Source organism: Drosophila melanogaster, chromosome X (genome assembly GCF_000001215.4).
Source record: "Drosophila melanogaster chromosome X".
NCBI classification, from domain to species: Eukaryota; Metazoa; Arthropoda; class Insecta; order Diptera; family Drosophilidae; genus Drosophila; species Drosophila melanogaster.
Window position 1 is genome coordinate 8962223 of NC_004354.4, and position 24843 is coordinate 8987065.

Consider the following 24843-nt stretch of genomic DNA (forward strand, 5'->3'; position numbering starts at 1 on the left):
ACTCCACTTAACTGGAAGGCAAACGCATTTATATTTAATGAAATATAAATAAAATATTAGAAGGCAAAACTTTTGCCCAAGAATAGAAGCATTTTTGGGCCTCGTCCGCAATTCCATTTCATTTGAGTATTTTGCATCGTTGTCACTTTGTCTAAAAAAAAAATTAAGAAACATTCCCAAATTCACTCAGTACGTGCGGAATAAAGTCCATTACATTTCCCAGAATTCACAACCATTGAAATCGATACAAACTTAAAGGCTTGAACAAATTGCGTTGTTGAACACCTTCAAGTTTTTGTAGAATGCAGTAGAATATTCAAGATATTTAAGAATTTTTTTTTTATAGAACCAAGCTTAGTTAGCACAAGTATTAATGAAGTCAAATTAAAATGTTCGAGCATTTCGTTTTCAATCGTTACATTTTCAATTGCCATTTCACTACACAAAATTCAATTAGTTAAATGGGCCAAAACATTGAATGCGATTTTAGCTGGCTGGCAAGTGGCTATTGATAGCAACATAAATCTATAAAAAAGGCTTTAAACCGAATCAAACTGACTTTGTCAGTTGACATTTGGCCGCAACAATTTTCCGAAAGTCCGCCAACGTTTTCCAATTTACCAAATGCAAGCGAACGAAGGTCGGTGAGTTGAAAAAGCTTCTATTATTCGTTTATTGCTTGTAATTTTGTATAGCGTTTTCCTCTTATTAGCCGTTTTGCAATGCGGGACGACAAGTAGTTCTAATGCTTATTTTAAAAATAATGCATTTTTTTTTTACATTTATTTGATATGTTCATGGTCAAAGAAAGAAAAACCAGAGCTTGTCAAGTGAATGTGTAGCTCATTTTCCGTTCAAAGGGAGATGGCAAGTCTGAACTGTGGTTTTTCCACGTCTCGGCCACCTTGCCCACAAAAGTATGCCAGAAACACAAGGACATTTGATTGTGAAATGCGGTCATCTACATAATGTGTGTGTGTGTGTGTGTGTGTGATTTTCTACCCTTTTCGATGCTGTTTCTTCTTTGTTTTCCTACTAATGTAAATCGGTTAATTACATGTCATGAGTATTAATTTTCCCACCGCAATTTCCATCGGCTTCATCAGCACTGCCTTTGTTCGCATTGTCTGTTAAAAACACAATCCATATAATTAGTCAAAGTAATGTAAATGCAAATAACAAATAGTAAATACCTTGAAGCAACAAATAATAATATTGAAATAAATGAATGCATTGCAAATAGTGCAAATCTTATTTTCTTTAAATTAGAAAAGCTACCACTTGTTTGTTATTCGATAGCTTCGAATCGACTTTTCCGTTTCATTCAAAATGCAATATTCGTGTCATGAAACGCCTTTTTCTGTGCTATTTTCATTTGATTTCCCATTGAAGTGTACAATTTGTGGTTTAAAAGCTGATGACACAGTCATTTACCGATAGCCACTACCCACAAAATTGTGCGTTTTATTGATCACTTTTCGGCCAACAGGATAATTAAAGTTCTGATAAAAATGTGACTAAATTGCGCTCGTTTCCCATTCTGTTTTTGCAACTACCATGTTATTATGGGAAAATGATTTTCCATCGACCATCGTACAATGTATATGAAATAGGAGTTAGCGACAAGGAAAAAAAAAATAAAAAAAAAAATGAGCATTTGATTTTATTGAATGGTAGGATGACCATTGGTCGAAAATAAATGTCCGTTAAGAAGCCAAGCCCTCTGGCTTTTTTTTCCTGTTCTGGGTATTTACTTTGATTTTGATTTTTTGCTTGATTTGCCCGAAATATATTTATGTTTTCTGTTGGCCATGTTTTTTTTTTTTTTTTTTGTTTCTCATATTTTCTTGTTTTTGTCGATGAGATAATTGAAGGCGATAATGAAGATGTTGTGAACCGCAGGGCATTTGCAGTGACTTCAAATGATTTGCCAATGCCGCTCGTGCATGAATTTTGTGCGGAAATCGAAAACGCTGTTCATATTGCTTATTTAACAACGTGCGACAAAAAGTCAAATACGAGAAAATAAACTAATTCTATTACAATTGCCTTGGGCAAAATACACACACGCCCGCCCGTCATCAACTAACTGAAATCTATGGAATGGCAAAGGAAAAGGCGAAGGAAATGGAAGAAAAGCCCTCGCTTTTCTTCGACTCATTTCCCATGGCAGTGTTTTTGATTTATGACTGCTATTGAACTTTTGCTGCTCCTGCTCGCCCGGCGCTACGATTTTGCTTCGATTGTGTTTTGGTCCTGGCCAATTTATAAGTTTATTTGCTTATGCCAGGGAATCACAAATGCGAAGCGGGGCACTTAACCCAGCAGAAAAAAAAAAAAAAAACAAAAAAACTACAGCAACAAAGATGATATTCATTGAAAACTAATGATGTGGAAAATAGAAAAATTGCCTGCAGTTAGAGGAGAAACGAGATTTGGATCCTTGCTGGATACCCAGATTCCCAGGCGCATTCCCTCAAAAACAAACATAAGAGAGATGTATGTTTGCCCAGCAGACAGGACACACTCCAAGGATGCGTTGCCCTTTTGTGGGTTGAACAAAGGAATAAAACAATAAACAAATCCAAATGGAGTAAACAATCTTGTACGAGAACCGAACATTGGCTGTCACATTGGGAAAACTTATCAAGTATACGTGTTATACGTTATTTCTATCGAGTTGCAAATGCAAAGTCTACATTGTGGCATGCAAATTCAATTTGTTCCATTTCGATTTCATAAATATGAATTTGGTAATATCAACGAAATAATTTGATGGCAATAAGCAGCTAAATACAAATAGCTAATCTATTTCTAAGGCTTCATTCATAGCTAATGAGAAATGTACAAATGCTGTGTTCCCGCGAGTTTTTTTTGTTCGATTTTTCTAAAAAACATATATGTATATATATATTTCTATGACCTCAGTATCTTAAGACGTCGTAAAGCATTTTTTTGCGCCAATTTAGCCCCTCGATTTTTGGCCATTAGGAGCAAAGTGCTTGCCCAGGCCAAAAACATTAAAGAATCGGAATCGCACTCAGAAAAAAAGTGACTGGAAAATGAACAAATAAACAAAACTTCAGTCAATGGGCCCGAGCGATTGGCTCGCTGATTGATTTTCAAATGTGCGTAATCAATAAAACAAAAGAAAAACCGGCGGAAAAACGGAGGGGAAATGAGGCGACAAAATGTGAAGAGAGAGATAGAGAAAAGCAACCGGGAAATGAAAACGAAACGAAATGAAACAAATCGAAACGAAGCGAAATGAGATGCAGTGACGTCAAATGAAAAATGAAAAATTTAAATAAATAAATGAAAAATGTTTCAAAAACAATGGCCGGCCAAATATTTGTATTGTAACATGTTGAACGCAAAAAGCCGTGCATCGAATCGAATGATTTCGACAAAATATGCTAATATCATATATACGCATTTACGAAGATAAATTTATGAAATTGCCATTACTAAGCGTTTCTCTAGCTAATTTCGTCTAGTGGTCCACAAATGGTTTTTCTTCCCCCACTCAAGTAGATTTTCCGCATTTTCCCGCATTCATCGTTCGCCATGCTTCGACAATTTTTGAATGGTCCTTTTCATGCCCAAGGCGAATAAATATGTATTTATGTATATTTTTTTATATGGTACGTATTTATTTGTCTGCAAATGGCTGCCAAGGAGTGCTACATAATCAATTTGTTTGTTATCAAAATTTGTTCAATTTGTTTGTCCGTCAATCCATAAACTAATAGAATTTGCAACGAAATATCAACAGAATTTGTGATTGAGCTTGACCGTATTATTATTTGTTACTTAATTTACCATTCGATTCCCTAAACAATTCCAACTTGCATATCCAACATATCATTCATTTCCATTGTCCAATTCCCAAGCCACTTATTTACAATGTTATGAACACAATTAATCATCATATAACTATCACGAAAAGTTCTTATCATTGCCATTAACTCAAATATCAATGTTAATTTGTCCAAAAAGGTGTCATTTAAATGAAATGTATTTTCTGTACTCGTTTTGTTTTATTGGTGAGCATAAATTCAGCGCATAAGGTGTATATTTTTTTTGTTTTCAAATAAAGCCAGTTGATCATCTTGTCATAACAACCTTAATAATAGTTGATATTTGTCGACTATTTTGCTAATTAATCGATTGGCCACATTTTGAATTGACAAAATTGGTTTTGTGGCCGCAAGGTATCCGGTTGCATGCATCTAACTTTGGCTTCATTACGTGATGGATTTTTAATTAGTGCAAATAGCTTCGATCAAAAGTTGACCCAACCTAAGTGCACTCCACTCACTCAACGAACTTGCAATTAGCCTGGCTTTGTTTTTATTGCCTTTTGCCTTTGCACTTTTGGCAATTTAGTTGAGAGCAGCTTCGGTATCGTTATTAGAAATTAAAAACTTTCCTACACGCCCATCAACTTGCGACCCTTTGACCTCGCTGTAAACGAAAATGATAGGCTACTTTTGGGATATGTCTGCGTAATGTCGAGTAACTTTATCTTTTCTACAAATCTTCTACATTTTTATGGTGCCCGGAAAATGAAATGTGGGCAAATTATGCATACGACTGATATAAGTCTTAAATAAATTAATTAAATGCCAATCAGCTGGAGCTCTATTTTTTTTCCACTACTGCTATTCAAATATGCAGTTTAACTTGCAAATCAAAGGTTAATTGAAGGACGTCGTATAAAAAGCAAAGGCTTTTATGCATTTCATTAAAGCTAAAAGCATTTTCATATTTAACATGGCATATCGATAAATCGATTATACTTATACAAATAAAATAGACTGCCACACAGGGCTCGCATCAAATCAGCTTAATGGTTGTAAAAAAAAAAAAATTAAAAAAAAAAAACCAAATAAAAATAAAAGGAACAAGGACCAGAAACAGGGAAAAATCAACAGACTATCAGCAAACTATCATCAATTTGGCATGCAAATCACTTGCTCAAGGCTCTTTTCTGCCCACTTGGAATCATGCCATTACACCCAATCCCAATTCCCCTGGAATACAGAACACTTGCCCCCCTTTTGCCCACACAAAATGCGGGTCCTTTTGTGCAACAGCATTTAAAAAAAGTGCAGTGGGCATGGCTTAAACTAGTTAAAAGTATATAACAAACGCAAAGGAGACACCCACAAAAAATGTATTTATAATTAGGCCGGGTAACTATTTGCACTTCTACTTGTATATATAGCAGAAAATAAAAATAGTAACGTTTTTTTCTACAAATAATCCCGTATGCATGACTTCTGAACAAATAAAGCTTTACGCTCTATAATGAAAAGTAATATCTTCATTAAGTACGTTTAAAATTAAAAGAGCCCTTCTGGTTTTTATAAATTTTATTCAACATTTTTCCTATTTGCTTAACTTTTTCATGGCACATTTAAAGCATTTTCAGCAATATATTTATTTGTGCAGAACATGAGACTACAAACAGTTGTTGAATTTTATTGCTTACCAAATACTACAATCAATTTGAATATCAGTTTTTATACACGTTCATATTGCACAATAAATAAATACCAATTAATTGTAGAAAGTCATGAAAATATATTTTTTAATTCGTAGCTGCCGTAAAGGGCCTTTTTTGTTTTGTTTTTTTTTTTAGTAAAAAAGTGGTCGGTGTGAAATTGAGTGTCAGCCGAGGAAGGTGAACGGAAGACGAGCCCTCAATAATTGTTCAGTAATCGATGGCGTATACGTAATTTTTATTGCTGCATGTGTCACATTGCCTGTGACTGCCAAAGACGATAGGATAAAAAAAAAAAAATATAAAAGAAATGAAACGAGAAAATCAACATGGAAGTGGCAAAAATAAAATCCATGCAAAGTGAAGAGCAGAGCATAAAGTGTGTTTAAAGTGTATTATGCTTTAAAGACATATCGGTTTTTGCCGCAAAAGCCTCGAGCAGCGGAAGCGACTGCAGAAGGCGGAAACGGAAGTTGGGCCGCCGTCACTCCACCATTTCTCTTTGTTATGTCCACATATTCGTGCTGGTGACTTTTGTGTCGCCACTAAGCCGCTTAGAATCACTGCTGCAAAAAAAAAAAAAACCCACTCCATCTCACCATCTCAAGTCTAAGGATCAACTTTAGTGCGGGCGCTCAAGGAGATGCATTTAATTTCCCAAATGTGCTCACAGAGAAGCGCAGCAAATGCACTTCTATTTGAGTTACTTGAATGGTTATTGTCATTTAATGACATTTAATGAAATCAAGGCGAATAGCATAACATATATAGGAAGCTACCCAAAAAAGTTTCAAATAAATTACCTTATTAAATTTGAAGCTTAGAAAATATACCCTGTGGACTTGTGAATTTTCTTTCGCTTATTTCCGCTCATTCAGCCTAACCAAATACCCATTGCCATTAACATATTTGACTTAAATATGCAAAGTTGTTGTGCGAGTTTTTGGCTGACGGGGGGGGCGTGGCTGTCTAAAAAACACACGCCAAGGGGGCCAAAAACAAAAAAAAAACCAAAACGCAAAAAACTAAGGGTTCTTGACTAACACTAATGAAATAGCACACAAAAGCGATGGTAGGCGGCAAAACTTTATGAAAAAAAAGAGCCTGATTATAATGGAAAAAGGCTGGAAAACTTTGGGCTTTCACTCCATCTCGCTCTCTCTCTCTCTCTCTCTCTCTCTCTCTCTCTCTCTCTCTCTCTCTCTCTCTTTTTGTTATTTTGGTACTTTGTGGAGTATTTTTGCCCACCGAGCTTACAATTCAACCGAAGAGCTACAAGTTTCGCCCTACAGGACCCTTAACCCGCTCATTCGCTTAGTTCGCGATGGTGTACACAAAGCAGCCGAGAAGAAAAGTGAAAAGTGAAAAGTTCTTAATCATGTAAACGAAACGTTATGCTGCAATTTATGTGCAAGGGCAAAAAGCTAATATGCCGCACGCGCCATCATCATCATCGTCATCATCATCATCATCATCATCATTGTGCATCCCAACTGGCGTGGTGCGGATCCGGATCCGGATGCGGGTCCTCCTGGTTCTCTGATTCTCTGGTTGGACTCCCTTCTGCCGGATTCCATATTTTCCGCCCTTTTTTGCCGCAGACGCAGGAGTGCATGCTTGTGTGGGCACGAGTGTAATTCAATAGCAACGAATGCAATTGCACTGAGAGAAAAATAGAATACAAAATTGACTACTATCATACAAATGAAGTCAATGGGGAAAGCATAGGTATATAATCTGTATACAAGCAATGCTGTTTTCAGTGTGTGTGTTTTTTTCCCCCCAATCTAGCTATTTGAAAAGCTAGCCTAATATCCGTGAAATATTTAGAGCAATCAATTGGGAAATATTTTGTTTATATCAAAACGTATGATAAGTTTTGATATCATTGAATATGCATATTTCGCTTACAAATCATGCCCAAAAGCTTTGAACATAATAATGCTGTACCAATTAATGCAGAATGGCCGATTAGTGGTACAATATTCCTGAATGGCTGGCATTACAATGTGAACTTGAAAGCCATTCAAATCATCCAGCGGCTATGTTTTTGCTTCATTAAATGCAAATGCAAAGTAAACGAAACGTGTTTGCCATCCGGATTGTCAATGTTTTTGCAGGCATGCAAAACTACAGATTCTGTCTTCTTGTTGTAATATTTGTGCAGTTTGATTGTCTCGAGCAGTTGGAGACGTACTATTTGAACTATTTGCTGTGCGTGTGTGCGTATGGATTTTTATTAAATTTTTTACCATTTTACTATCCTGCTTTGAAAGTGCACCTGGGGAATTCGCAATGAACGAAAGGCAAACGGGGATTGTCTTTCTAGGGCTTGAGCTAAAAACCTCATCAATCAGAAAATCTGAAATGATGATGATGATGATGATGATGGGACACTGTTTGGCAATTTTCTTGGCACTTATTGTTTGCCTTTGTTTAGCTTGCAAATTGCCTGACAATGACGATGATGGCTGAGCACTTCGAGCATGACCGAATTTTCACCCGAATGAGGTCGCAAAATGCACACACACACACACCCATTAACACCATTCACCATCCAATTGACGCCCGTGGATCAATTTTGATTGACATCCAACGAAAGGGCAATCACGAAAAGTATATGCTCCTAATTGCACTTGATTAAGGGCGATTAAAGTTGGCAAGGCCAGCGATTAAGTAGAATTTACACTAACTTTAATTCGAAAAATATTGCTGCACACTTGGTGTTTTCTTAAGCCTCCAAATGATTTCTAAAACAATTCACTTGCTTTGCCGTTTTTCAAATAACTCATTTCAATTGAAATCGAACTCGAAATATTAACCATTAATTATTTTTCTACGTATTCATCGATGTGGCGGCACATGTCAAAGAAAATGTACAAAATGATATCCATTCGATTGCTAATAAAGCCACCGCAAATTTCAATTTCAAAGTCGTTTGCATGCCTGCAAAACGGATTCCAAATTTAGTTAACCGCTCCAAAGATGCAGTCGTGTAGGCCAGAATTGGCTTTTGATGGATGCCCGGTTTTAATTTCTGGGAATTCACCTTCGAATGCAACCCGTTCACGGACGCAAAGGTCAGCACACATTTTGCCACAAATGTCCCAAACAGAATTTCGAGAGTGCCTGTGGGCGTTCTGTGTCATAAAGTAAATGTCGATAGCAGGGTGCAGCAGCTCAAAACACCAAAACTAGCCGGCAACCACAGCAGCTTCCGCACTGCAGAAATGTAGAAGTAGATGGGTGGCGAAAGGACCTAGCAAAATCCTCTGGACTCGGCCCAAAAATTCCTCAATTGAGCGCCACAAGCGCACACAGGTGCTGGCAAAGGGGGAGGGTGGGGGTCGGTGTTATTTTCCAGCGGCCCAAGTGGGCGGTTTCAACACACAAAAACAACTGGAGGGCCAAGGGCAAAAATGCCATAAACATGTTGCATATTGTTGTGGGATTGCGCCAACGAAAAACCAACTCCATGCATCTCAACTGCGAGTCTGGCCAAAAGTGAATTTCACTTAAACGGGTTAAGCCAGGGAAAACATTTCCGCCCTCAAAAGCCCTTTACATGTTTAAATTGCATTTAAGTCCTCGATGGCGTTCTTGGCTAAAAATAAAAAAGAAAAAAAAAGAAAATAAAAGGTCCAAACAATCTGGGTATCCAATGAAAATATTTGCCCAAAACATAATGTTGAAGTAGGAATCTTGCATTCGAAGGGAATATTTTATTGTTTTATTGGAAATTGAAGTTCTTAATACCAGAGGTTACAACCTTTGTACTTTCTAGTTTAATATTTTGTATTCGATTGGATTGGATTCTTCCAATAAATATTGTGCTCAAAAGCTATATGGTTTCTAGTCGGTTGGTTTCTAACGTCTAAGGAAAATGCGACGGCGAATGTGGGGAAAATATATGACATGCTGTATGGCAGAAAAACTTTGCTGCTATATGACATTTGTTATAAATTTAATTAAAACAAAATCCGGGAAATGAGTGAAGTGGGGTGATGTGTCCAACAAAAAGGAACTTCTGAACTGGCAGTCAACGAATTTGGCAATGCAAATCCTTTCTTGAAATACAAGAACACATTGGTCCTTTACATCTATAATAGATTGTACAAAATTCAGAATATATAAGCTTGATTAACAAATATTTTCTTAAATCAAATACAAAATTCTAATCACTTTTGAATGCAGACTTAGCTGAAATTAATTTCATTTAACTTCGCTGGAAATAATCTACTCATTCAGAGAATCGCGAAAAGCGCCAACAGAGTTTTTAGCGAAGAGCACACATGTGATGTTATTCTGTCATTAAAAGGTTGCCAAAAAAAAAAAAAAAAGTTTTCCCTTTTCCGCTGAAATATGAGCATTTAAATGGGGGTTCAAAAAAAAAAAAAGAGGAGGGACTGTGTCGAAAAACTTTTGCTGCTCGCTCAGCGCTTAAATGAAATAAAATAATTACGCTGAGATAATATGAATGCTGTACATGATGCCTTGCCACGAATTTTTGACTTAAGTCCCCCATTCGCGAGACCGCAAACTCGTGAAAGTTTGCTAGCCCTAATGTTGGAAATTTGTTAATTTTTCGTTAGCCTCGAAAGCGAGTGCAATTACATGCCCCACTGAGGCTGTGGTCCTAAGTACCAAATCGTGTCGCGAAACGATGCGTATACGTAATGTGCGTATACGTAATACTCCATACTCCAACTCGACTAAGCCCAAGTGGCTATTCATCCGTATGGCCGGGTTGCTCGTCTCTATTTTCGTAGAGTTTTCGAGAATTTATACGCACAATTGCCACAAAGCAAATATATTTGAAAATTAATTCCTTGATTATGTGGCTGTGGCGGCAAGCAACTTTAAACTATCAAACAACACATTTTCACTTAGCTTTGACCAATGCAACACATATTAATAATATATGCCTCTAAAAATGGCATTCAAAATTATATTTTAAGCTAACATTTATGACGCGTGTGCAAAATTACTGGAAATTACTGCATTATTAATAGTCGCAAGTTTACAAGTGCCGCCCATTATTAAGAGCTTCCGTTCGATGACTCTATCGTTGTCATTATAAAGACCAATTGCTGGTGGTCTATATAAATTTTTAACCAGCCCTAGGCAAATATGTGTGCCACTCCTGTGCAATACAATCGCTTCTTCGCGTTGCATTGTTAGTTCACAAAACTGAATTATTTATTTGGCTTGAGGAAAGGTGCTGAACACATATGCCATATATAGATACATATATGTATATACTACGTAGTAACTGAACACAATAATAAAAATAAAACGAAACGAGGTGAGTGCCAACAGTTTGTGGCAAACCAAATGTGGGGGGGTATGTGAGTATCTCGCCGTGTGTCATGTGCGCCATGTCGGATCGGGTCGTTCGCCTTTATTTGATTTTTACTGTTCCACTGCAAGTCGATTGCCTAATCTCGGGGGCTGCGTTGTGTTGTCGGGCTATCAGAAATATTCGCCCACCGCCCTCAGCGTTATCTGCTCCACCTGAGTGTGCGGTGGCGTGGATAGGGCGTACAGTACAGCCTGAGCGACGTCGTCCGCCTGGAGGATTACCTCGCCCAGCTTGGCCTTCGTTTCGTCCGGAACGATCTCGGTGGCCACCCAGCCGGGATTGATGCTCTGCAGGATTGGAAAATTTATGCAAATATTATTGACTCAATGAGTTATTAAAAAATAATTCTATTAAATTAAATTCGATTTGGGAAAGCGTTTATAACGAGGTTATACTGTACCAAAGCAGCTGTGCTTATCGAAATGCTAGTTTATGTTTGAGCAGGTACTTATTATTTATGGATTTTTACAACTTTTTGCGGAGATCATAGCCGGTAAATGGTTTTCGTTTTGTTATTGATTGCTAACCAATTTGATGTGCCCACAAATTTCTTTTGCTCACCGTGGTCTTAATTTTTGATCCTTGATTGATTAGCTCCTGTCGGCAGATCTCCTGGACGGCAGTCAGGGCAAATTTGCTGGGCGTGTACGCATTTAGGCTCTCATCCGCCGGATCTGGCTTATAACCGGCCACTCCGGCCGTGCTATTCACAAAGATCAGATGTCCAGCCACCTGGCGGCGTCTCATGCTGCTGGCGGCCAATTTGGTGCAGTAAATGCTGCCCATGAGATTCGTCTGTAGTATGTTGTTGATGTCCTTGGTGGGCATATCGATTAGCTGGCCACCCAGCACAATGCCCGCATTATTGATCAGCACATCGATGCCGCCCAGTTCCTTTTCGATCCACTCGAACGCTGTGTCCACCTGCAACTCCTGCGATACATCGCATTTGTGCTGATGGAAGCGCATCCTCTGCTCCGCCGGCAAAGATTGGCGCAGCTGCTCGAGGCGATCGGTGCGTCGGGCCAGGCCAACCACCTGTAGACCGGCTGCCACCAAAAGCCGGGCACAGGCTGCTCCGATTCCGGAACTGGCGCCACTGATAACGGCCACGCGATTCTGCCAACGATCCATCGCTCACGAATTTCGGCGCTCAACTGAGGCCGCAGTACAGCCGATGATCGGGTTATATGCATTCGGTGGAGCTTATCGCAGCGTCGTGATAGCTCTCTCTCTCTCTCTCTTTGTGCACTGAGAGAAATGCCCATGATGATTATGTATTAAATGTATTAAATATGCAGTATGAAGTGTAAGTTAATAGTATAGCAACAAATCTATCTTTTAAGAGTATTCAAAGAACTACTGATGAGTTCTTTTTCTGAGTGTACTTTCAAAGCGTGTAAACGTTGTTGGCATGACGTGTCTTTCGTTCCTTGAAACAGACCATCCGATCAGTGGGACTGCTGACAACAGATGTTGTTTCGGCCTATCAACCCCAATGAATTCAATATGATAACCAATCATTCAAGGCCTTAAGAAATGTGCTTGTTCATATTGCAAAAACTTAAAAACATTGATTTAAAATATATATATATAAAAGTATATGATAATATTATATCGAGATTATGGGAAGATTTCAATGGCTTGTGTAATGGTCTGTTGATAGCTTCTATTTTAAGCACTGCCTTGGGATTCCTTGTTTTTAGGTGCCTGCAGTTTTCATCAGGAGTTTTTTTTTAGCCTCGTTTCATTTTCCCATGCATTTAAGGCCGACCATTAAAGAGGCCAGCACGCAATGCAGTTAAATGGCGCCTCAAGTTATGGCCCACACACACAAACACACACACACACTCACACATGTGCAATACTGCAGCGGCACGTGTGTGTTAGTGAGTGGGTATCTGTGTGTGTGTGACGGGTTTATCGCCCGCACACACGCTTGACATATTTTTGTGCAGCACCGCTGGCTTTTGTTTTTTTTTTTTTTTTTGTTTTTTATGTCCGCTCGTAACATTCAAGAGATGCTTAAATGGCAACAATAAGGCAACAAAAGGGATATCCCCTTTGCTTGGCTCCATTTGCCGCATCCAGTTGCAACATGTTGCAAGTGCCAATGCCCATCAAATCACAACTGTGGCCATTTTGCCAGCACTTTATCATGCAATTACTCACGCAAATGATGACAGAGAAAGGAGCTTTGGCAAAAACAAAACTATGCCATAAAACATGGCACAAAAAAACCCATCGTCTAAGGACATACAAATTGTCCATTCCGCTGGCAATTCTGATTAACCATCCATCTGAGTGGCTCATCAATACAGCATGCACCATTAAATTGATGCCAAGCAATTTGTTTGGATTTTTCCATGCCATACCCATACAATTTGTTACAATTTTTTGTGCCTCACTTGGCTCAATTTAAATCGAAGCGTGCAAATCGTTAGCCGAATGTCTTCACCTTTATCTACCTGATTTTTTGGTGCCTTAAATTTTACGGCATAATTTATTTAAGCAAAATGATTGTTTAAATATGTAAGCTCATCTATAAGATGCCCTCCTAAATCTTCAATTGCATTGCTTCATGTTTAAAATGTGAGCTGTCAAAAGAAGGTTAGAAAAACTAAACAAAAAATAAACTAAATAATAGTAGCTGCACTGGGATAAACCAACAAATTGAATGGACTGAAATTAGACCACTCTTGGCTGGCTTTTCACTAACTGCTTTGCTGTCAATGAAAACATAGTTGAAATGAAAACAAGTCAAATTAAACATAAATATTGACTGCAATCGAAAGGGGCATAAAATGGAAATCACAGGCCGCTGGTATTATTGTAAATGTTGCAATAAAATGGACAAATCGTTTTCAAATGCCAGTTGCAGGTACATATTTACAAATGGAAAAGGCAAATGCAAATATTTTTTTTTACAGTCCCTTATATAGCAATTAATTTGATTTAATAAAACGCCATACACCAACAGCATTTGTTTTCATTTGTGGCATTTTTCACCTCACTTATCGCAAAAAGGGTTAGCCAGTTAGCAAATTAGTTTTCGCCTGGCTTCAGTTTTCCCCTCCCATTAATAAACGCTTTTCTCAACTAAAAATGGTTTTTCATTTCTTAAGTTGATTACCCTCTTTGTTGTGTGTAGAAGGTAATGTTGAGCAACAGCATTATGTTATTTTAATTACTAAATGGAATTTGAGAATATAATTGAATAGCAAAGTGTAAATACATTCTTGAGTTGGTTTCTTATTTAATAAAAAAAAAAAATAGTGCAATAGTTATGAAATGCTTTCATTTTGATTCATCCAATGAGAACCTCAACAATTTGAATCCTTTAATTCCCTTTTGGCCCATTTGCTGTGCTCTTTGATATTCTGGGTTTTTTCATTTTTTTTTTTGGGCATAAAACCGCTTAGAGAATCAAACCGAAATCAAAGTTAAACCTATGACCAAACATCGTTGGTCTGCAAATCCCCTGACCACTGGCCAAAACGGTTCCCTTTGGGGCCCAGACTTTCCATAGTGAGTTTTTCCTTTTTTTCATACGAAAAAAGTTTACAGTGTGCAGTGGATTTTCAGCAGTGTGGAAAACTTCATGGAAAATAAAGGAACCTTCGAAGGCCAAAAGGATAATAATTCTTGTGCTTAAAAGGAGTTTGGCGTTGGCGTTGCGCTTTAAGATGTTGCTGTTTTTATTTCTTTCTTCAGTTTGCATTGTGAATGCGGGAAAATGCAGGGTGAAAAGCGTTGCTTGGTTTTTCCAAGACCTTCAGCCATTAGTGGATATGATGAAGCATCCAGGAGGAGGCGGAATGGATGGACAAGATTCATGTGCTGCTTTAGTTGAACAGGATCCATAAAATTAACGCGCTGAATAAGGCTCCTGGATGCAACAATGTCGGCCCAACATTTTCCAACCATTTTCCATTCATTTTCCTCGAACACCCTTTGTGTGTGTAATGAATGCGAGCAGAGTACAGAAGTAAAGTAAAGTAAAAGTGAAGCAGCAAAGGCCAAACAATAACAGGGAAATCTACTCACAGGACAAGACAATTGCGGCAACAATGTTTTTTTCGGGTTTTTCCCCGTGTTAGCTTTTTTTTCTTCTGACTGCCACTTCATTGGTTTTTCCTCCTTTTGTTGGTCATTTAGAAGCTCATTTTGTGGCCTCATTAATCCGTATATGTGTAGGTGTGTGTGTGTGTGTGTTGGTGTTAGCCAAGAAAATAAGTGGTGGTGGTGGGGCAACTTAACAAATAATGACCGTTAAGATATCGCCTGGTTGGTGGCATTAAAATTACATCATTGTATACGCAATGCTGTCATTAAAATCCTAATAGACAAATTACGCTACCGACTTTAGATTAATGAAAGTTTAGAGAAAAATAAATGAGTTAATATGAAATGAATACGGTTTCTTTACTATTCGTATACCTTTTACTTCCTTTAATTTAGTTTTAAAACTCTTTCCTTCGCTTTGCCTCGCCTCACAAATCATTTAGATTAGTTGGCCACTGGACGATGGGTTAATTAACCCATCCTTTGCCTACAAAAAAACTAAAAAAAAAAGGTGGACAAGCAGGCAAGTGTTCCACTTCCGCTTCTCAGACATTTTCACCCAGTTTTAGCCAAGTTCGTTTGGGCTTGGCTCTTCTGCTTATCCTTTCTTGCATTTTGGCATTTTTCTAATATTTTTTTTTTTTTTGTTTTGCCTTTTACACTTAACTCAATTTGCTGGGCCAAATAAAGTACACTGCACGGCCACGCCCACTGACAAGCTTTATTGGGGGCAAATGGCGTGGGGAAACGAAAGGTATAGAAAATTATTGCTCAACGGAAAACAATTATTTTGTGCCGACTCTCTCTCTTTTTTCTCTTGCCATTTTTTTTTTTGTTTTTGTAGGGCCATTAATGTGAGACGTGCTGAGGGATACCCAGCACCTTTCGCCCCCCAAGAGGGATACTCCGCCCCCCCCCCTCCCGGAGAGTGGGCGTGGCGTCGGTTGGTATCGTGTAATCTGAATATGGCCGTGACTCGCCTGCAACGCTAAGTACTAAGTCAGCGAGCTCCTTTCACTTCCTTTAGCCAAATTGCATTTGCTTTTGACCATTTAGGGTTATCGACTTTGGAGTCTCACTCCTCGATGATTTTTAGCTGGAATTCTACTAAGGTTCAGGTAGTTACTATCGAGCTAAGTCTTACTTTGATGTATTGTCTTAAAAGGTATTTAGTTTTTTGTATTAGAAGATGTTAAATATTTTATAATATTGAGTGAGTAGTTGCTCTTAATGTTTAATTGCCCATTTAATCTTTATCAAAGCATTAAATACTCCCATTAAATAATCCAGAACAAAAAAAAAGAACCCAAATAACTATCAAAATATTAAAGGGCATTAAGAAATCGCGCCTCTGAGGCCGCACGGCGTGTAAAAATGTTACATTTTTATTTCTTCACTGTTGTTTGTGCTTTGAAGGTTTCGCTTGCGGCCACATGGCGTATGTGTGATATTTGGTAATGCGTGTAATTAAGCAACACATTCTCATTTTCCACCTAGCCTGTTTTGTTGGCTAGCAACTTCCGCTGCCTGTTTTTGTGCTGCGCAACATGAAACTCTAATTACCAGAAAATGCCCAGAAAGGAAAATGCCAAAAAGAACGAAAAAAAAAATATAGAATGGGAGTCGGCCCCAGTGTGTGTGTGTGTAGGTGTATGCTTTTATTTGTCAAGCGAATTGAATCCGTAACATCCAGCCGCAGGCCCGTCGAGAATTTTCCGACAAATATAACCGATCCGAACAACGGTCTAGAGAATCCGGCCAACGATGTCCATTTCCATCGTATTGGATTATTGAAATCCCGCCCACGCGGCCATCAGTGATGCAAAGCATCCTTTGTAATCGAATCTCTACCAATGGAGCATTGCATATTAATTTTTTTGGGTTAGCTCATCAACTTTTGGAAACTATCAACTATCAGCTCTACTCATCACTGGCGGAATTTCATTATTCAATCAGTAGCGAACAGGTGGACTGCAGATGGTTGGTAAATTATCACCTGGACCACTTATGTGTGATGTGTATATAGTGAAAGCCCTTGCCTAATGATGGTGACTATTAAATGTACATTTAATTGGCGTCGGTTCTGTCAGATGCCTAATGACCGTCGTCAAAGGGTTAAAGATGGTACTTATTCACCGTTTCGTTTGCGCTTTTGCAAATGACGGATTAAAGCTAACGACTGCTCATCAGGAAGGTAAATACATATCAATATGTCAGTCAGTTTTTTTTTTTCCAACCGTTTCTGAATTGATATTTAAATTTTATATATTATTATTTCTTTTTTTTTTCACTTACGCTTTGGCTGACTTTGCATTTCTTTATGGTTGTTCATGTTGGTTTGCCATTCGCGGAATTCATTTTCACAGCCAGCGCCGGATAATTAAAAATAAAATCAAGCAAGCGTGACAAATAAAGAAATAAAATTCCACAGTATGCTTTTAGGCGTTGTCCGTTGTTGTCGTCACTTCCGGTTGATAGCGTTTCGTTACTAGTGCATCTACTCCACCAGCTGGGCGGTGCCAATCACAATAATCCGCCCACTTGCAATATGTGAGTGCTAAAATTGTGGGCGGTTAAATGTAAGTTGACGGAATTAGCACTGCGGCGTGGGTTAAGTAAGCATTGAATTCGTTGCGATTTCGATTTAGACGTCTGATGCAATGAACGTGCACACTGAAAGGAGAGTTGTGTTAATAAATACTTTGATAGCATTTTGATAGCAGCTAAAAACAAACGCATATGTATTTGCTAACATTTATGACATTTTATGAAGTAATTTGACTACTGACAACTGCGTGTGAGCGGCCATTTGCCATTTGAAGGCACTCCACCTGCGGTTTTCAACTAAAATGTTATAACCACTAACTGGTATAGTTAGCAAGGCATTAGTTTGAACCAGAGAATAATGATTTTATTCTTCGGGTCGTATTTTTACATTCCATACTCAATAAAGTTATTCCATATACATAAAAGTTATGGTCAAAACACTGACGAAAATCAAACAGGTTTTGCCAAAAATTCGACACTTACGAAAGTCCTTTTTTATCATAACTCGGCTTGAAATAGTCAGATAAACAAAATAATAACTGTTTTGAGCAGCTGATTGCTAGTGCAAACGATCCCAATCACTTTTTGAGGTATTTAAGAAAATTAATTTTTTGGTCAATTTTTGCATATTTTGTAACATCGTACAAATTGGCAAAAAATCACAAAAAATGGAATTCCCATATTTTAACACAGTTTGATTGGGAATTTTATTACGAATTTAACGATATATAACATTCCATATTCAGACAAATATTTTTTAAGTTGTGGCCAAAAAACGGATGGTTTTTTAACCGAAATTTGGAAAAAGGGCTTTTGGCAAAAACTTGATTTTTGAAACCGAATTTTCGTAATAACTTCGCTAAAAATTGTCATAAAGATTAAAGAGTAACTGTTTTGAGCAGCTTATTAACCGAGCTAACGATTCCTAACACTTTTTGAAGGATTTAGGAAATTGATTTTTGTGTCTTTTTTTTGCATTTTTGGTAAGGGGTAACATCATTAAAATTTGCAAAAAATATTCAAAAAATTGAATACTCATTTTTGAACACAGTTCGTTTGGGAATTAAAATACGAGCACAACGAGATATGACATTCCATTTTAGGACCATTATTTCTATAGTTATGATCAAAATAGTAGATTGTTTTTAAACCAAAAATGTCAAAACTACGACATATCCGGTTCTTTATCACAGTTGTGCATACACTTCATATTTTACTGTCTGTAGTTCCGTTCTTTCTAAGGCCATTTAGTATTTATTTCCAAGTAATTTATTCCATGATTGCAGTCGTCTGTTTAATATGCTGATAACTGCTTTAAAATGCCTGACTATTCCCTCCAATTATAAATTATTAGTGCCGTCTGAAAGAAACTCGACAGAAACTTGTTTCGCAAGCAGTCCTGCAAATCAAACTGACTTTTTGAGCCCTGCAGTCAACTTTTCTCTGACCCCTGACATCTACTTTCGCAGAATGCTTTTTAATAGCCAGTTTCCTGTGCCAGTTTTCATTTTAGGCGTGGTTGCCATGGCATCCTCTGAAATGACTAGATGCATGTGCAGCCTGAAAAGAGTTCGAATCGTAATTAAGTCGCCAGTACAACGAATTCGAGCAAACAAACACGCCGTTTTGCCAAAAGTCATTACCAATGAGCCGATCTAATTGCCTTATTAGGAAACGTATGGGGGCCATGTAATTTCACATGTGTAAAACAATTGTTTAACAGCAAATATGTTTAGTGCTTTAAAGGGTTAAAATATTTCAGTGATATTTATCTAAAATATATTTGCATTATTCGTTTGTACAGTAATTTGTGTTGAATAACTAATAACTCCAATTGGCACTCACCAACACTGGACCCCCATTTAGCGGTATCTAACAAATCACCGTTCGGAGACAGCCTCGCCACCCGAATCGCTTCCAATCTACTGAGTGTTAGCATCTGTGACTGGCCCCCTTAACTGCTGCCCGTAAATAAACTGGCCAAATTTGTCTAATGCGAACTCCCAGCGCAGAATTCCCACTCCCTCATACTCATTCCCACTTCACGAGCCACGGGGAACTCCCTTTTTTTTGGGGCATTGTCTTTGCTGACTGCTCCGTGCATAATTCACGAGTTCAAATTGCCAAACGCCACATAAATGTACAAACAGGCACGTATTTATATATCTTGCCATCTCCCCCGCCCCAAAAAGGGCGTGCTTCTCTTTCTTATTATGTGGCGTTTATGCAAACAGTTGGAGTCACAATTATAGTAATGGAAGTGGGCAGTGTGAAACAGTGTTGTAAAGGAGTAGTAAACTCAAAGAAAATAGCGTTCTACTATTTGAGAGTATGAAAATTAAATTTGAAACAATACGATTATGTTGAAATACATTTTTAATAAGCTTGCATTTATTAAGCCTTCAATGTTTTTCTTTTTTGTTAGCTTTCTCCACTTTCGAATCAATATTTGTTAGCCACTAACATGCCAACCGCAACTGTTTAAAATATATATATATATATATATATATATATATATATATATATACAATATAGGTTAGGTCGCCATGGCTTTGCGGCTTGCATGCAAATTTTATGTTTTAATAATAAGTCTCTGGCATGCAAGCGCCGCATATTTTATGCCAATTGATGGAGGACTGCGGGGATGAGGTCTTGGGATTCCAGTTGAACCAGGTAGAAAAGCTTGGGGCCGTCCCACCTGGAGTCATTTAGTCAGTTAGTCATTCATTCAGTCAGTCGGTTCACTTGAGTTTCGTGTCCTGGGCTGTTTATTTTTAACCCAATTGTTTTCTTAGCCACGGGGGAAAAATAACTTACTCCCACTCTGAATTTGATATTCCTACTCGAAATGATTTAAAAATTTAATCGTGCCATTTTCGGACCTGAACACACAATAATTAGCACACGCACCGAAAATTGATTACAAATTCGCATGGAAAATTGGGACATACATACATACATACACATGTGCACATAGTTGCACTTTTCCGAAATTTTCAATTGCAACGGGCCAGTGCGTGCGGTCATGCAAAATGCAAATGCAAATATGCAATAAGATTGCCGCAATTTTGTGACCGCTATCAAACTGGTCAAATGGTGGACGGTTGAATAAATATTAGAAGCGCGGCACATTAAATTCAAAATTAAAATGCGAAACGCTGTTGAGCATATTGAATATCAACGAAAATGTGCGTTAATTTACATTATTATTTACATTTGCTTTAAATGTGCAAACAATTTGAATTTGGCATTCAAAGTGTGCACCTAAGTATCGTATAACTGCAACTTTTTAGTGCAATCAGTTAATGAATAAACGTAATCGAGCTCTTTAAAATAAAATCAAAAAAAAAAAAGTGTTCCATGCAACTTAATACCACTGTTGCACGACTGCAACGCGAATAAATATCTTTCCTTCTGCTGATTTGTGGTTTCTGCCACTTGGCTTGCCACATATACTCGTATATAAATATATACTTACGCTCGCTCGTTGGCTGGTATAAATTTTCCCTTCCATTTTTTATTTCGCACTTAATTAAAAATCCTTCGCTGACGTGCGACACGCACGGGTTTTTCAACCGCCTTAACCCCAGTTCAACCTCAATCGCGACCAGACCCTCTGACAATTGAAGAGCCCAACTTTTACAACTGAAGAGGGAAAATCATGCAGAAACATTTGCCTTCCACTTTAATTACTAATTAAGCTAGAAATCTAATCCAACTGTAATTAGTTAAAAAAGATTACTTATAACACCAAAGATTTGTTCAAATCGGTTAAGTTTAACGAAGACACTTATAGTAAACTACTTTTCATAGGCAAACTAGAGTTTTCAGGGTCCCATTATTATTATTATTATATAGCAACAACCAATTTGAAAATAAATAACAAACTAATATTAAAAAAAAAAAAATTCTTCAAAAGTTCACTGCAGCTTTTCGCGTGATTTTTAAGACACTAAAGTTTGTCAACAAGATTTGTAGATGGTGGCATTCACCTCGTAATAGCATAAAGCCTTTCTGGTGACCTTGTCTTTGGGATTCAGAGAGTAAACAGTGCCCTCCAGGGTGTACAGTGTGTTTGGATGGTACATGAACTTCAGGAGCGCCGTTTCCGGCGGCACTTGGATGCGATTCATTACGTATACGCCCGTTTTCAGTGGACAGGCGAGACTCATATTGCTGGCACCCTTCGAGAGTATTAACTTGGCCACATTATTCCAGGCGGATACGTGGCGAATGTATTTCCAGAAATCGCACGTTTTCGTCGTGCCATTGTACAGTGTACGCGGAAGTTCCGCTCGCGGTGCAGATGCGGAGCTCCGCTTGCGCGGATGTTGCAAGAGGACGAGATGCCACAATGGAATGGCCACGTCCTGCCGTACAGTGGTCACCGAGGACATCGAGTTGTTCTTCTCGAACATGTTGAGTTTGAGCCCATAACTGGGCGTGTCCCAGGACTTTGCGCCCACCAATTTCATCATGTAACAATGCTATGATAGAAATCAATTATATAATATTAAATGTATGCAACACAAAATTAAAAGAAAAAAGAAAAATTTGTCGAATATACAAACTGTTTAATTTTAGATTTATTTGATTTAGATTTATTCTGCACACCTGCTTTGTCAATTGCAGGAAACCGAAAAGAGTTATGAATCCCAATAAATTCCTATAATATCCCATATTTGCAAAAAGAGAGGAGAGCACGGCAAACGTATAAAACGCAACTGAACGAATAAATAACGAACTAATGCGAACTTAGCAAAGTGATTTAGTCATTGCAGCTAATGATAATTCCCGTGATTTGTCACACCTCAATTGTATCAATGCGATTGAAATTACAGGTTAATTGCCAAATAATTGTTTGAACCGAATTGTGGGAATTATGCGAGTCTAAACTTTTTGGCTTGACCGCCAAAAAAAAAAGTGGTGCCTAGTCAAATAAATAAAACATATTATTAGCAACCATAAATGTATAAAAGAATTGTCAACATTTTTGGGCCAGTTTTTGTTTAGGCTGTGCTCTATGGAGACTTGATGAACATGCCTTCATTTATGATGAAAGTTATGAAGTATATATGGTAAATTGCATTTTGCGTCAATGGCTCGTCCTTTATGCAGCTTTAGCTTCTGATATTTCCACCATCTGGGGCCGACTTTCCGTTACACTTTTCCAGCATATAAAAAGAGTCTGGTTTGTGTATACATATTCCCCCGATCCGTTTCCGGCTTATTTGTTTGCTTGTCCTCGCTGCTGCACGACGACGACATCAATGGACCGAACAATGCATTGAAATCCACTTTCCTCACTTTCCACCACAGATTTCCACCACCAATTCTCGAGAACATCAGACTGTGTCACTTCCTTTTGTCCCGCCTCGATTCACTTCTCATATTTACATTTTCAGTTATTTCCACGGCAAATATTTGCATGACATTGGCTTTTCTTCGCTGCTCAAACAAATTTTTCAAGAATTTTGAGACGTTTTCGCGCTTTCCCAACGCCATGCAACACACATCAATCGCATCATCGGCTTCATTTTCGATTTGAGTGACGTTGGTATGATGCCTGTCCGTCCATCAGGCTTCATTCTCTATCGGCTTTGTGTAACCGTCTCGTTTGCGATTGCGATTCCCCTCACGATGATCATTTCATTTGTGATAGCTATTGTTCGCCAAATACTCTAGCAGCTAACTTAATTATATTAATGGCTTAATTAAAGCTGAACGTAATCATATTATTGTGCGCCCACCGCTAATGGGCTGCAAATGAAACATTTATACACATACTATACTCATCGACTGACCATTAAAGGCTTCGCCTTGTTCCATTGCCTACAATTTGATAAATCTCATTGATGATGATGTGCCACAGGATGTTAGTTAATAATATCTCTGGCACACTTTACACAAAGATTTTCTTGACACTCGCTAAACTGGCAAACTAGAAAAAAAAGCGCTTCACTTAACTCGCCATTAAAAATACCGTTTCGCTTGTCACTTTCAAACACTAAACCGATTTTCTTTTTCTATTCCTATTAGCCATTGAACATTTTATCGCTTTTCCTCTGCGCTTTCACCTTAATTTTCAAATGGCCACTAGAACTTCATTCGTTGTGGCTCGACTTGGCTGGAAATGGTCGAAAAAGCCATTTAGAAGTTTAGAGTTTATCTATATCTCTTGTTTCTCACATCCTTGGCCCGTTTTTTTTTGGTTGTTCGTTTTGTTTTTTTCTTTTTGATTTTGTTCTTTGAATTGTGTCAATAGGCTTTTATGGGCTTTTAGTTGGACGATTGGCGGCGAGTGCAAACATTATTTGCTGCTGACCACCACTTTTTGCCAGAGAATTGGCTGTCTTGAAAAATGAAAGTACAAATATTCTAAACAAGTGCACATTTCAAATGCACAAAGCCATTTTGGAAGGCTGAACAGTGAGTTTTTTTGTTTTGTGGCTACAGAAATGGCAGCTTTAATGTGCACACACATTGGGGAAAAACAAGACCATTTTCCAAAGCATTTTTCTCTCATGCATTTCTTGCTTGGGTTGTCATGCACAGAGGTAAACGAAACGGAATGTTTATTTTATTAAAAACTATACCGTGGCCTTCTTAATTGTTTATATTATATTTTTAAAACCCTAATGCTTAAGCTTGCCTTCAATATTTTATTTTCTTTATATTTATTTAATAAACCTTTCTCTGGATTCGATGTCCTTTGGATATGTCGAAAAATAGCTAAGTGATGACCAATTTCTCAGATATTTGCTCCCCGTTTGCCAGTTAACTTCTATTCGTGATCGTCCCCCATCGTTGCACTGCATTGGGGGCCTTGAACGTTTTATGATTGCACTTTTCAGCAATAAAATAACGAGTGGGAATTGTGGATGCAACGCCGCCATGAAGACCAATTCGCAATGCGACTTCACACCAAATGCTTGGCTGAAACTTTAATAACCCCAGACGAGGCCGACACTTGCAATAAACTGGCTGCTCGTCGTAAAAACACACACACACACACACACACACTCGTATGGCCACTCGTAAAAAACAGGAGCACTAAAAGTGAAAAAAAAGAGGAAAATGAGAAGTGGAAAATGTGAGGAAAGACCCCCAGGACATTGGGGATACGAAACGATGTCCTGACCAAAAGCTCTCAACGCGTCGCCATTGCAGCTCATAAACATGGTACCAGGCTCCCCTTTCTTCATTTTCCTCTATTTTCCTCACTGAATTTCCCCAAAACCGCCCCCCCCCTCAACTCCGCAGCCCATCGTGCTGTCAGTTGTAGTTTTGGACTATCGCATCACATTTATTTCGTCGCCATTTCCCTGGCGTTGTATTTTCTGTGGGCAACACGCTGCTT

At 38.1% G+C, this 24843-nt stretch overlaps 3 protein-coding genes, 1 long non-coding RNA gene and 1 other non-coding gene across 18 annotated transcripts in view; 2 read left to right on the forward strand and 3 right to left on the reverse strand.

Moving 5' to 3' along the window:
• Positions 1-24843, forward strand: part of rdgA (retinal degeneration A) — a 122409-nt gene that overhangs the window by 55155 nt on the left and 42411 nt on the right. The gene's annotated exons all lie outside the window — the stretch shown is intronic.
• mir-4964 (mir-4964 stem loop) lies at positions 3579-3690 on the forward strand. The gene has a single exon (NR_047781.1). It is a non-coding gene; the product is annotated as a mir-4964 precursor RNA (primary transcript).
• Positions 10686-12033, reverse strand: CG10962 (uncharacterized protein). The gene is made up of 2 exons (NM_176714.3): positions 11433-12033; positions 10686-11158 (listed from the first exon to the last, which is right to left on the reverse strand). The coding sequence occupies exons 1-2, from the start codon at positions 12003-12005 to the stop codon at positions 10982-10984; spliced, it is 750 nt and encodes a 249-aa protein (NP_788887.1). The 5' UTR covers positions 12006-12033; the 3' UTR covers positions 10686-10981.
• The window catches only part of lncRNA:CR43836 (long non-coding RNA:CR43836), a 76084-nt gene continuing 61926 nt past the window's right edge, over positions 10686-24843 (reverse strand). The window contains exons 3-5 of one of the 3 annotated variants that reach the window (NR_073643.1): positions 17232-17609; positions 15312-15434; positions 15114-15234 (exon numbers count right to left, since the gene is read on the reverse strand). This is a non-coding gene — a long non-coding RNA (long non-coding RNA:CR43836). Of the gene's footprint in view, positions 11159-15113; positions 15235-15311; positions 15435-17231; positions 17610-24843 lie in introns of those variants that run through there. The other 2 variants (NR_073642.2, NR_073641.2) reach the window with 2 other exon arrangements.
• On the reverse strand, positions 21412-22220 carry CG12662 (uncharacterized protein). Of its 2 annotated transcripts, NM_001369967.1 has the most exons (2): positions 22098-22220; positions 21412-21970 (listed from the first exon to the last, which is right to left on the reverse strand). In NM_001369967.1, the coding sequence occupies exons 1-2, from the start codon at positions 22161-22163 to the stop codon at positions 21446-21448; spliced, it is 591 nt and encodes a 196-aa protein (NP_001356935.1). In that variant the 5' UTR covers positions 22164-22220; the 3' UTR covers positions 21412-21445. The 2 variants fall into 2 exon arrangements, with proteins under 2 accessions (NP_001356935.1, NP_572513.1); NM_132285.2 differs by lacking the exon at positions 22098-22220 and having other exon boundaries at positions 21412-21968.